A 13,664-nucleotide genomic window follows, 5' to 3' on the forward strand; every position below is an offset into this window, starting at 1 on the left:
GTAGTGAGGCTGAAGTCTAATTATTTACCAGGGTAACAAACAACAACACATTATGTAGAAGCCACTAAATGTATAATATATTACTTACATATGAAGGGTCCCAAACAAACATAAACCAAAATATTTAAATAGGGTCCTTTATATGAAGTGGTATTTTGGTCAACGAAATATAGTCTTTTATTAAGTAACTGTTAATGTGACGTGTTTATAAACTACTATTTTATGTATGTTTTACTTACAGATGTTTCCGGCTCCATGTCAGGGATTCCGTTTTCAGATATTACCAATGGTATTATATTAACCAATCTTTTTTGTTATAGATCTATAATATATATATATATATATACATTATAGATGTATATGTAAAAGTATTTTATTTAATTAACTGTTGTAGATCTAACATGCATTCAACGGTTCTTAACGTTTACAGTTTCTACTCTGGACAGCACGCAAAATGAGGCAAAAGATAGACGTAGAAAACGAAAATTATACTTGGATACTCGGAAATCTCATAATCTTCATGTACATTCAAATTGTGCAACGAACATATTGTCAAGTAGTATTCCAACAGGTAACTATACTGATAATCATAAAGTGACCTCCTATTTGGGAGATGACCATTCAAAATCAAGTAGTGAGGCCGAAGTCTAATTATTTAGCAGGGTAACAAACAACCACACATTATGTAGAAGCCACTAAAAGTATAATATATTACTTACATATGAAGGGTCCCAAGCAAACATAAACCAAAACATTTAAACAGGGTCCACAAAAACCATATATACATACTTATCTACTTTTTGCCAAAACCGTTTGTTAGCCAAAATTACCATATAAAATGGTTGAACGGTTGATCTATGATACTAACACCATTATTCTTCGATTACATCCCTAAGAAAGAGCGTAGGCATATCCGGATACCACTCTAAAACGCAAAGATAACCCTTCTTGATGTTGTTTTCACGAACCCATGCTGGCCATCCCAATACACTATACCTGTTTTTCTTTTTCCCTCTTTTTGGTTCAGCCGTGACGTTCAAGGTGGTTTCGACACCACGCCTATTTTTTATTGTTACCTTTAGGCAGCGATCGATTCCCATGGCTTTTGCGATCTTTACCGGTATCCGCTAAAAATACCAAAACATTATTCAGACTGTAAGGACAAACAAACTAATGACGCCATAGAACACCAACAGTTAACTTATTATACAAAGAATCTAGCTAACAACTTACAAAGCGTAATCCGGATGGCATAAAAATGATATTTGGTTCTGGTTCGTTCCAGTCAAATTCTTCCGAAGTGAAAGAGTCGTCCGAGTCCGAATCCGTTAGCACTATCACTTCCTTTTCTTTCTTTTCTTTCTTTCGCTCATTTGAAGAACCCGCCATTGACTACATATAATTATTGTGATAAATACTCGATGTTGATTATCACTGAACATGTCGATTAAGGAAAAGCTCCCAAATTGAGATCGCAAATATGTAAGACTAATGCAATTAAAGATCTAGGTTATGTGAGAACATTAGTTGGAATCGTACCTGGTAGTGATTTCTCTTTGTTTGCCGATAATGTGAATGCCGAACCAAAGATACTGATTGTATGCGTATGAAGTTTGAAGCTTTGTCTCATACAGAGGGGCAATCTACAAAGAGATAAGAATCACTGTAGAGATATCTGATATGTATACTATCTTCATAAAGACAATCACAACTTTATTTGATTTACATAAATAATCCCTCTGTTTACTTAATTTTTATAAAGTTATATCTATACACTATAAAATGTATTTGTTTACTAAATGTAATTACATTTTACATATAAAACCTGTTGTTTTATAATAAAAAATAATAATTATAACAGATTACTTTATAATTAAATGAAACAAGTAATTTATAGATTAGCGATTCACTAATCAATGGTTACATTTAATTTGTATTATCTCAGATCTTTCCTATCCAGCACCGCTTACCAATATTTCAAACGGTATGACTTTCTGGTATGTTATTATTTTAGCACTGTTTCTTAGCATATATTTAAACTCGTAACATTACTACTTAATGTGAGATTTTTTAGTATTAGAATTCTTCATTGTATTGGTCGTTTGACAGTTGTTATACCAATTGTTACCCAAGAAGAGTACAAAAGGAGGCGTAAACTAAGAAAACTATATTTGGATAGTAAACGCTCTAATTTTAAACGAGTTGCATCGGAATCCGCAAGTAATTTAACACCAAATACCACTTTGACGTCCACTCCGTACAACACATGCAATGCTACAACTGAGGGGCCGATTACATGTGCAGGTAAAACTAAATAAATGCTTTTAATTGTCAAATACGATTTTGTGTAAGCAGTAAACATTAGCTTATTTATTGTTGTTTGTTCATATTATCCCATTTTTTAATACGACATGTTATGCAAATGATGTTACAGAGAGACGTAGATTAAGGAAGCTATATTTGAGTAATAAAAGATCTATCACACCAGGCGGATCAATCTCCAAACAAAATTTATCTTCGTCTGCTGATCCCAAATCCATAGACCCCAACACGCACAATGTTACACGTACCCCCTCGGTTTTACCTACAAGTAAATTTTTCCAATATTCAATCAATTGATGATGTTTAGTACATTTTTTTAATGCTAACATATAAATCACTTTGGTTTTTATATTATATTTTTTAGGTAATATTGGTTCTGTTAGAAGTAACTCTGCTCCTCATACAAATATTGTTCGCTTTTCTTTATCTTCAAACCTCACGGCAACGAATAGTATATCACCTATTCTTGAAAATTCTACTTTACCAAGACTATCTCCGGGAAATTGTAAATTAGTACGCAAAGCACGAGTTACCTCTCCTATACCAATGATTGATTTGTCTACAGAAGAAACTATAGTTGAAGATCCATACAAAGGTGTCTCACAAGGTAATTTGGTATTATTTCTTTTTCAAGTTATTTAAAGATTTTTTTTTCAAGATTCCTTAACGATATAACTAACTTATTTTACTGTTACGCCTAACCAACTAAACAGAATATTTGGACCATGGTGACCAGTGTATTACATGTGACGTATGTAATGCAAAGTTATGGGATTCAAAAAAAGGCAGGGGTAAACACAAGGATGGAAAAACTTCCTATTCCTTATGTTGTGGATACAGCAAGGTTGAGCTTCCGGATTATAAAGACGCACGGCCAAATTATGAAAAACTTTTTCGGTGTGTTGATAAAGAAAGCAAGCACTTTTTGAATAACATTCGACGTTATAACTCTATGTTTGCTTTTACTTCAATGGGTGGTAAGGTTGATCCGACTGTTAATAGAGGTAATGCCCCTTTTTGCTACCGAATCAGTGGTGAAAACTATCATACCATTGGGAGTCTCTTGCCAGAAAACGGATCAAAACCTAAATTTTGTCAGCTCTACATATACGATACTGAGAACGAACTTTCAAATAGGTAATCCATATTTAGGTAATTAATAGAAAATATTATTTTTTTTATTACTAATGTTACTTTATATTAAAATCTTTTCTCATCTACATAAATTATTTGTTCACAACAACTTATTTATGTACACAGTTCCTCAAAGGATGCATCTTCGTCGTCTGCCGCCGCCCTTGATCGTCAATTGATTGAACATATAAAGGATGTTTTAGACATAGACAATCAGCTGGTTAAAAGTTACAGAATGGTCAAGGATTCTTTTCAAGATAACCCGCAACTATCTCTAAAGTTACGCCTTATTGGAAGAAGGGAGAAAGATGGTAGGACGTATAACCTACCAACGGCTGGCGAGGTCGCTGCTCTTATAGTTGGAGATCTTGACAGCGCAATTGACAGTAGAGATATTATTGTGGAAACCCAAACAGGTGGTCTAAAATGAATAAGTGAATTGCATCCTTCTTATCTTGCTCTTCAATACCCGATTTTGTTCCCTTATGGGGAAGATGGTTATAGAGTTGACATCCCTCATAGAGGTGTCCTAGATGTTACCAATAAGAAGCGGCCAAATTGTACTATGAGAGAATTCTTTGCGTATCGTCTTCAAGATAGGATTAATCAATTTTCATTGATTCTTAATTCAAGGAGACTATTTCAACAATTCTTGGTTGATGCATGTACGATGATTGAGACTGAGTGACTCAACTATGTACGTCATCAGCAAAAGAATCTTAGATCAGATACATATGATAGTCTTCAAAAGTTAACAAATAACGGTCAACAAGATATATCTAAGGCTGGTAAAAGTGTGATGTTACCGTCTTCATTTACCGGCGGTGCTAGATATATGATGCAAAACTATTTAGATGCCATGTCTCTATGCAAGTGTTTTGGTTATCCCGACTTTTTTATAACCATCACATGCAACCCAAAATGGTCGGAGGTAACAAGGTTTCTTAGAGACACCACACTTAAACCTGAAGATAGACCAGATATTATGTCAAGATTATTTAAGTTGAAATTGGATGCTATTTGCAAAGACTTAAAGGAACGCCATCTATTGGGAAAAGCTGCCGCATGTTATTTTATCTATATATTGTTTAAATAAAACTATTGGCTATCATTTTTAAACTTATATTTTTTTTTCCTTTTTTATGTAGTTGTTTACACTATCGAGTTTCAAAAACGTGGATTGCCTCATGCACACTTATGCTTATTCATGGAGGATGAATATAAACTTCCTACAGTGGACCATGTTGATGCATTTATATGTGCTGAGATTCCAAACAGAAATGAGGACCCGGAGTTATACACACTTGTGAAAGACTATATGATTCATGGTCCATGTGGTCTTGCTAACCTAAGTTGTCCGTGTATGGTTGATAGAAAATGCTCGATGGTGCAACAGTTATAAAGAACCACATTGAGCTAGATAATAGAAGTGTTGTACCATACAACAAAAAGCTGTTGAAAAGGTATCAGGCGCACATAAATGTTGAGTGGTGCAATCAAGCTGGGTCTATCAAATATTTGTTTAAATACATCAACAAAGGACCTGATAGAGCAACTGTTGTTGTTGTGCAAGGGGATAACCAAAACGAAGAACCATCAAAAGATGAGATAAAAGAGTATTATGATTGTAGGTACATCTCAGCTTGTAAGGCATCTTGGAGGATATTCTCTAATGAAGTACACTATAGGTATCCTTCTGTTACAAGGTTACCTTTCCATATTCCTGGATAACAAAATGTCGTTTTTGGCCCTGACGAAGATATAAATTTCGTCCTTAACAAACCATCTGTCAAAGCGTCAATGTTTTTGTCTTGGATGGAACGTAACAAAGACCCGAATGACACAGTGGCCCGTACCCTTACTTATGTTCAGTTTCCAATTTTTTATGTATGGAAGATTGAAAATCGTTGCTGGGAACCTAGACAAAAGGGAAAAGCGATTGGCAGAATTCACTCTGTACCCCCTTCTTTTGGTGAAGCATATTTTCTTTTTAACAAAGTCAAAGGGCCAAAATCGTTTGATGACATTGGAACCGTTAATGGTCATGTACACGATACCTTTAGAGATGCGTGTTACGCACTTGGTCTTTTGGACGATGACACAGAGTACACTGAAGCAATCAAGGAAGCAAATGAAACAGCAACATGTTCATATATTCGTGTTTTGTTTGCAATGATGTTGTTATCAAATACTCTGTCTAGACCTGAGGTGGTATGGGAAAGCACGTGGAAATATATGACGGATGACTTTATTTACAGATTAAGAAAATTTCATCGATCTGAAGGTAACTTTTTTTTTAATTATATTTTCTTACAATTTGGTTATGTTACTGTTACTATAAAGTCATTTGTTATGATACAATAGTTGTTTAGTTTGTTTTTATAATTTAATTAATGTTTGTAAGTAATTATATTAACTTGATTTCACATTTTACAGCTTTGTCAGTTCCTGAGGACCACCTTAAAAACTATGCTCTGGGCGAAATAGAAAAATTTTTACTTCGGAATAACTCATCTCTACGAAGGTTTTTAACAATGCCATATCCTGATGAAGCGTCTTTAGCTGATTCACAAAATCGCCTGATATATAAGGAGCGTTGTTACACCCAATTAGATCGTGGAAACGAGTATGAAAGCCAAATGAGTATGCTAAATGATGAAAAACGGTCTGTTTTTGAAAAACACTGAAAGCTGTTGACGGTGACACAGGTGGTGTATTCTTTGTCTATGGATATGGTGGAACCAGTAAAACCTTCTTATGGAAGACATTGTCTGCGACAATTAGATCTAAGGGTCAAATTGTATTAAATGTCGCATCAAGTGGAATTGTATCGTTGCTACTGACTGCTGGCAGGACTGCACACTCCCGGTTTCATATTCCTTTAAATCTTACTGAGGATTCAGTTTGTCATATAAAAGTAGACAGTGACACGGCTAGATTACTATGTGAAACCAAGTTAATTATATGGGATGAAGCCCCAATGGTTCATAAACACGCCTTCGAAGCTTTGGATAGAACGATGAATGACATATTCAATATGGACACTTCCATAGGTTCTGAAATATCATTTGGAGGTAAGGTTATTGTTTTTGGTGGTGATTTTAGACAAATTCTTCCTGTTGTCCCCAATGGTGGAAGACAAGAGATAGTGAATGCCTCGCTATGTTCGTCATATTTGTGGAGTAAATGCAAGTTGCTAAGGCTAACAAAAAACATGAGATTAACCAGTGGACGCTCTACATCTGATATTGAAGAAATCAATAATTTTGCCAAGTGGCTTTTGGATTTGGGTGAGGGAAATGATGGTTGTCCTAATGACGGGGAAGCATCAATTGAAATACCACCGGATCTTCTAATTAAGGACACCTCTGATCCCATTTCATCTTTAATTGATTTCGTGTACCCTTCAATTTTAGATAACTACAACAACCATAACTACTTTAGTGAGAGGGCTATACTTGCGCCTAAGAACGAGGTTGTGCATGAGATAAATGACAGGTTGTTAGCGTTATTCCCAGGCGAAGAAAGAGAGTATCTAAGCTCCGATAGTCTTTGTCAGACTGAGAATCCTAATTCAACACAGCTAAAACTATACTCACCAGATGTGTTGAATGGTCTTAAAGTATCAGGTTTGCCTAATCACAGGTTAGTACTCAAAGTTGGTGTGCCAGTAATGCTATTACGTAACATTGACCAACAAAATGGTTTATGCAACGGTACGAGGTTACAAATAAAAAGATTATACAACCGTGTCATAGAAGCAGAAATCATATCTGGAGGAAATATCGGTACTCGCACCTACATACCGAGACCTAACTTGATACCTTCAGACAAAAAGATTCCTTTTGCGTTTCAAAGGAGGCAATTTCCGATAGCTGTGTGTTTTGCAATGACTATCAACAAAAGTCAAGGGCATTCGCTATCAAGGGTTGGTCTGTACTTGAGACAACCTGTTTTTACGCATGGTCAGTTGTATGTGGCTTTATCAAGGGTAAAATCTAGAGACGGAGTCAAATTGCTTATATTAGACAAGGACGGCAAACCTACCGATAAAACATCAAATGTCGTTTATAAGGAAGTGTTTAACAAATTGTAAACTTTGTCTTCTTTGTTTGTTTTCAATTACGTGTAATGTTGATAAAGATGTTCGTAGTTCAACGTTTATTTAATTAAGATGTTTACTTAGATGGTGTTGAATAATATTAATTATTGTTGGTCCACCCGTGTAACACACGGGTACTTAGACTAGTTTAGTATAACATATACGTTGCACCCAAAAGTGATAAAAGGAAAACGGGATCGAGTATACTCACGGTTTTGCAAACTTTCCTACTTGAAATCCCGCGAGTGATGTTGGTTGATGGATTAGTTTGGAGCACCTTGTCCTTCTACACGAAGAAAACATAGGTGTGTGAGTTTGGGGAATCAGAAGACTATAGATTCGGAATTTAAATAACATGAAAATAAACATAAGAAAATAATCATCTAACACCTATGACACTTGTTCTTGACACTATGAAACTCCAAAAGAGTTAAATGTTTTCATGGAACAAGGTTCCATTAGAATCGTGACAAGTTGTCAAGGCCTAAGATGATATAATCTACTAGCTTGACGAATGTCCATTAGTTCATCACCAAGAGTTTGATTATTTGAATGTTACATAAGTATTACATAGTGTATATTATATCATATATGTCAAGCATGAGGTACAGGGATGAATCCCCCATTTAGGAACCTCTTTAGAATTCATATAAATCATGCATGAGGTAGGAAGAACAAAGCTCCCATTTAGGTACCTCCATTTTTCACCACTACAATTGTTGTCATAAACAACAAGGAGGGTGATGAACTTACAAATATTAATGAAATAATAACAACTAATATATGGAAAAACATCAAGTAGTGAGCGGATTTCTATGAAGGGTAGCCCAAGCTAGTCCAACTATCACACATTCATCAAGCTTAAAGCTTGAACACTACTTGTGGGTAAAGCCCTAACTAAAACATAATATTTGTGAGGTTTTAATCTCTGATTTAACATGTCGCAGCCTTATTTTTAAGCCCAACTAACCATTCAATTGATTATGAGCATTAGGACATAGGTTTGAGATGAGATAAACTCAAGTTTAGCTAAGTTTAAGTGAAAACAGAAAGTAACAGTCCACTTTGGAGCCTTTTTGGTGACATTCCAGAGCTTGGTTTTCCGTGGAAAACCTGTGGAAATGTTCCTAAGGTTGTTCCAAGCAAGTGAGAAAAGAATGGATGAAAAATACTAAGTATTGAGTGAGTTATGCTCATTTTAAAGAAGTGTGATGATTCTGCTCGAACTTCTGATTAACAGCAGATTGGGAGCTGATTTGAGAGTGTTGTGGATGATTTGCAAAGTGTAAAATGCTTGGAAAGCACTTGGGTTTTATATGGGAGGATTAGGGTTGGGTTTGGTGCACAATTAATGCAAGAAATGAGTTTAAACATCAATTAAAACACAAAATCGTGCCCAAATTGAAGTCTGATCAGCATGTTCTTGAAACCAACGGGCTCGCGGGCCGCGTAAGGCATCTATGGGCCGGGTCGCGGGCCGCCAGAGTGTCTGGGTTGGGTTAAAGATTGTTATTTTTACAATTCAGCCCCTATACTTCCAAGTTTTGACGTTTTAATGTGTAATTAGGATGGTTTAAGCACGATTATTATATTTCAAGGTATGTGATGTAAATAAACCATAAACCAAACATAAAACAAGTATAATTATGTTTATTTGTCGAGAAATAGTATCGAATTCGCGTAATTTAGCATATAGATCAATAGTTTGCAAGTTTGACGTTTTTAGCACAAGGTATGAATAAAGTGTCACATGAAGGATGTTTTTGAACGTATGAACATGTATAAGACGTATATAACACAAATGTAACGAAAACCTTTTGTTCTACCCGTACAACGGATTGAATTTCATACATTCATAAATCGCATTCACGGCCACCCATTTTAAATGGATGGCTCCTTATTCTTACTCGACTTGTTCATCATGAACCGATCGATTTGCATAGCTTAACGTAACTTTTATTAGCATAACCAAATCCGCAAGGGACTTACTTTCTATTTACTAATGTAACACCTCGAAATTTTGTGTCCAATAATGTGTTAACACGTGTCATGAGTTTACACGTGGCATTAAATATTAAATAAAGGACTAAAGTTGACAAACCTTGAAAGTATGTAAATTCGAGGGTTATAAATGTCAACAAAGGGTAAATATACTGTATAGTAACCCTAAACGATGCTCGTACCTTCAAACGAATAAATCATGGATCGTACGGAAGCGAAACGCGGAAGAAAGTGAGAGATTACAAGCTACAGGGGTTAACTGTGTCAACATGTTTAATTATACCTCTGAGTGACCCTTTGATGAACTCGAGGCTTTGTAACAGTAAAATACACTCACTAGAATATACTATATAAATTTCGCGAAGTTCCGTTTTAAATCGAGAAAGTTATGATCAAATTCGTATGAGAGGGGTTAAAAGCGTCAACAATAAAAGTTAAGGCTTTCCGGATAGTAATTGAACTAACCGGGGACTTAACAGTGCGGGTAAATGGCACGAGGCCCTTAATTGTAATTAACCGAGGGCCAAATCGCAAAGTTACCCCTTCAAACCCGAAAGGTCAAGTTATTAATTACAAAGATTCGATTAATCATTACAAAAGATTTAAAAATCTTTGAAAACAGGCCTCAGGCGGCCCGCCTGAGTGAAACACATAAGTTGAAGCGGGCCGCGAGCCATCTGTGGATACGCGTCTGGCATGAAGATCCATGCGGCCCGCGTACAAGCTGCATGAAATCTAATGCGGGCCGCGTGACAGACACATATGCAGAAACTTTGGACAGACTTGTTGTTTGAAGTTGTGAACGATCAAAAGTGCAATAAATGAAGCATGGGCGCCCTCTACTTGCCTCCTAGCACCAAGGGCCACCTGCTGAACATCCATGCTCCATTGTAGGTTGATGTGTAATGATCTAGAGGCCATTCTTTCACTATAAAAGGCATACATTGTGCATAAGTGAAAGCACACCTCAAAACTTACCTTCTGATCATTCCTGGAGCTCTCAAGCTTTCCTCTATCATTCTAAGTCGTGCACTAAGCTTCTGTAAGTTGCCTAACCCTTTGTGGTTTCATTTTTCAATAGTTTTAGCCTAAAGTCAATCCGTCGTAATTAACGATTGACTTTGCGATAAATCACGAATGGTCCAGTGATTTGTCGAATCAAAGATAGTTATATGATGGTAATCATGTGGGCATTAAACCCCTAAAAGGGCACCCTCTGATTCCCACTCTAACTAGTTCAAATATCGAGTCAAACGTGCTTAGAAAAAGTCAACAGAAATGTCATTTTGCGATTTCTTGCATAATCTGTAATGTAGATGATATGTGACCTGTTTGAACACTCATAAAACGTGATAATAAGTATATAAACTAGTCTAAGCTTGTTTGATCCGACCATTTGTTGTTTTGACCCGGTTCGGAGCCGAAAGTCGCAAAAGTTTGACTTTTGCATTGACTTCAGTTCTGACCCGTTAAAGTTTGATTTAGATATGCCTTAGGACTCTCTTAGGACCAGGTTACATGATGGTATAACCCTCTGTGACCGGTTCGTTGTTTGTCCGAGTCTTTTACACATTTCCGTTAAATGCTTAAAAGTTGACCGTAACGCCCTTTTTAAATTAAAACGAGAATTTCGGACATATGAAAGGATCATGACCTTGGTTACTGATTTCTAAGCATGTCCCTAAAATTTCACGTCAATCCGAGGTCCAGAATATGAGTTATGCTAAATAGCGCAATTAAAGAAAACTTTTGTAATAAACGGCGCAATTAGCATAACGCCTATCTGAACCCGGATTTCGACACCAAACCTTTTACACACTGTTGTAAAATAATATTTTGGGATTTTTAAAGATTTTTAATTATTTTTAACCTACTCATAACCTGCGGTTATGGCAACGGTTCGGTAAATACCGAATATGCCCTTTACGGCCATAACTCGAGTTCTACAAGGTCTTTTGACCCGATTCCAGTTGCTACTGATTTTAAATAATAAATAAAGTATTTTAGACGTTATAAACTGTTCGGGAAACTCAGATTTCCTGTAGAACTCTAAAACCTCTTTTATAATCTTTAAGAAGACCAAAATACCCCTACGGGGCATAATATGAACTTAAACTCGTTACGGGCATTATGGAGGGTATCCTACTGATACCACAACCTATTTAAGGCATGTTGACTTAGGAAAACAGTGTAGGACTCCTACGGTTACCCGTTACGCCTTTTGCGCGCACGGTTCGGCTTATGTAACTAGTTTACATAAGTTAGCCGAAACGGGTCAAACCATATTGTTTTAACCCCAAAAAATCCAGAGTATGATTATTATACCCAAATAAAACAAGTCTTCAAACTTGTTGGGTCAAAATCACACTCCATTCACGGTTTTCGCCTTTCACGCAATTTAACCGTAATTATCCTTTGAAACTGACCGGTCTAAGCTACGGCAAATATAAAGACCCGTTAGGATTCTAATAGGTTATTTTAAAACCTTCGTTCCAGAATAGGAGACCAGTAAAAGCTATCTGTGATTTATTCAATTAAGGATTATACTTGCAAAGGTAAATACTTTTAACTTATTTTCCGTTATACGAGCTTGGGTTACGGTATCTGAAATACCGCTTGGTCGGGCAATTGACCCCAACTCATTAGTAGTTGGGTATTATCAATGTGACCCGTTTAAAAACTTGTTTTGTTGGCTTAACGCCTTTGGGGGCTTAATGACGATGTCCCGGATATCCTTGGCAGCATTTACGAATGGCCACGGCCTTGACATCCCGGTGTAGGCGTACACCCGGCATTATGTCTATAATTATAAAAGTGTAGCCGTTGGTTACCCGCCACGGTTTTATACTATGTGGTGTGTCTATTAAACTTTAACCCGATACGACTCGGGCGACCAAACGCATAGTGACATGTAATTCTTTACAAGATTTGATTATAAATTATCCCAAGTTATAAAGAGTTTGTGCCTTGAGCATTTAAACCAATTTTATTAAACATTTTTACAAAAGTGTCAGTTGAATGTATTTACCAGTGTAAACTGACGTATTTTCCCCAAAAAGACTAAATGCAGGTACTAGGCGTAATTGGCTGGGATTTCTCCTTAGCATCACTAGAAGTCTCGCACGCTTAAGATGCCTAAAGTCTGTTGAACAATACTTTTGTTATTTCTATTTGATCCCCTGTGGATTATTATTTCAACAATGGTGATACATTGATATTACGCTTAAAGTTGAAATATATTATCTTTATGCTTCCGCTGTGCATTCATATAATTGTGTGGTTTGACTATATTGTTGCCAACTACGTCACGGTAATCCCCCACCGGGCCCACCGGTGATACACGTGGAAATCGGGGTGTGACAACTAATCACCAAAATCATTGTGACAAGGGTTGTTTTTCATAATATTAGCAAGGTTTAAATAAGGTTTTGTATGTAACGAAACATACCTCGATCTTGCGTGCTTCCCGTTTTCCTAGTGCTTGTACCTTCTTCCTTCACGCCTACATTACAACATTCATTCATTTACTTAGTCCATCAATTTCATTCAGCCATTTTCCCATATCACACATACATTTATCTCTTAAGCATTTCATCAAACACCTTGTAGGCATCTTAATCATGGTGTACGGTACAAGACTATAAAGCACATTCCTACTAGTTCATCATCATACAACATTCATAGTTATTCAAATTTACATAACTATTTCATCCTACATCGATTTTATTTATCATTCATGTATCACATCAAGCTCATAATCAAAATTCTAATTATAAATTCTTATTTCATCATCCTACACTTACTAGCTTCTTAGCAAACGGGTTTTTGCTATAATCACAACAACCCATCCAAAATCAAGCATAAATTCTGCCATAATTCTTATCCTATTCCTTAACCCTAACTAAATTTCATGAATTTTATATCATGCATTCATGCTTGGGTTAAGACCCACTTCATATGATTCAGAAAATCACAAAATTGAACTTACCACTTCAGAAATTGAGGTTAGCTACTCGAGTTTAGGGAATCATGCATCGAATTTTTTCCTTTGATTCAAGGTAAATTGCTTGATTTCTTGATGCTAGGGTTTCAACCCTAGTCCTGC

The 13,664-nt window shown here is 36.1% G+C and overlaps 3 protein-coding genes across 3 annotated transcripts; 2 read left to right on the forward strand and 1 right to left on the reverse strand.

Annotated features, from left to right (window-relative positions):
- Nucleotides 1-684: 684 nt before the first annotated feature.
- LOC110891990 lies at nt 685-1,599 on the reverse strand. Its single transcript, XM_035979757.1, has 3 exons — nt 1,540-1,599; nt 1,234-1,392; nt 685-1,127 (listed from the first exon to the last, which is right to left on the reverse strand). The coding sequence occupies exons 2-3, from the start codon at nt 1,387-1,389 to the stop codon at nt 873-875; spliced, it is 411 nt and encodes a 136-aa protein (XP_035835650.1). The 5' UTR covers nt 1,390-1,392; nt 1,540-1,599; the 3' UTR covers nt 685-872.
- A 317-nt stretch (nt 1,600-1,916) lies between these two features.
- On the forward strand, nt 1,917-5,187 carry LOC110888207. Its single transcript, XM_035979877.1, has 10 exons — nt 1,917-1,984; nt 2,075-2,304; nt 2,435-2,590; nt 2,687-2,929; nt 3,036-3,459; nt 3,583-3,872; nt 3,951-4,111; nt 4,166-4,523; nt 4,605-4,762; nt 4,831-5,187. The coding sequence occupies exons 1-10, from the start codon at nt 1,917-1,919 to the stop codon at nt 5,185-5,187; spliced, it is 2,445 nt and encodes an 814-aa protein (XP_035835770.1).
- Nucleotides 5,188-5,256: 69 nt separating this feature from the next.
- LOC110888208 (ATP-dependent DNA helicase pif1-like) lies at nt 5,257-7,552 on the forward strand. The gene is made up of 3 exons (XM_022135746.2): nt 5,257-5,740; nt 5,893-6,099; nt 6,165-7,552. The coding sequence occupies exons 1-3, from the start codon at nt 5,257-5,259 to the stop codon at nt 7,550-7,552; spliced, it is 2,079 nt and encodes a 692-aa protein (XP_021991438.2).
- The last annotated feature ends 6,112 nt before the right edge of the window (nt 7,553-13,664 follow it).

The sequence above is a fragment of the Helianthus annuus genome, chromosome 11 (assembly GCF_002127325.2).
Source record: "Helianthus annuus cultivar XRQ/B chromosome 11, HanXRQr2.0-SUNRISE, whole genome shotgun sequence".
NCBI classification, from domain to species: Eukaryota; Viridiplantae; Streptophyta; class Magnoliopsida; order Asterales; family Asteraceae; genus Helianthus; species Helianthus annuus.

Bases quoted from the DNA above. Each gene is read 5' to 3' on its own strand.
- LOC110891990 (XM_035979757.1), bottom strand. From the start codon at position 1,389: ATGGCGGGTTCTTCAAATGAGCGAAAGAAAGAAAAGAAAGAAAAGGAA. The intron at 1,128-1,233 runs GTAAGTTGTTAG...TGGTATTTTTAG, and splicing joins TGCCATCCGGATTACGCTTT to CGGATACCGGTAAAGATCGC.
- LOC110888207 (XM_035979877.1), top strand. From the start codon at position 1,917: ATGGTTACATTTAATTTGTATTATCTCAGATCTTTCCTATCCAGCACC. The intron at 3,460-3,582 runs GTAATCCATATT...TTATGTACACAG, and splicing joins GAGAACGAACTTTCAAATAG to TTCCTCAAAGGATGCATCTT. The intron at 4,763-4,830 runs GTGAAAGACTAT...TATGGTTGATAG, and splicing joins ACCCGGAGTTATACACACTT to AAAATGCTCGATGGTGCAAC.
- LOC110888208 (XM_022135746.2), top strand. From the start codon at position 5,257: ATGTTTTTGTCTTGGATGGAACGTAACAAAGACCCGAATGACACAGTG. The intron at 5,741-5,892 runs GTAACTTTTTTT...CACATTTTACAG, and splicing joins AAAATTTCATCGATCTGAAG to CTTTGTCAGTTCCTGAGGAC. The intron at 6,100-6,164 runs GTATGCTAAATG...ACGGTGACACAG, and splicing joins CGAGTATGAAAGCCAAATGA to GTGGTGTATTCTTTGTCTAT.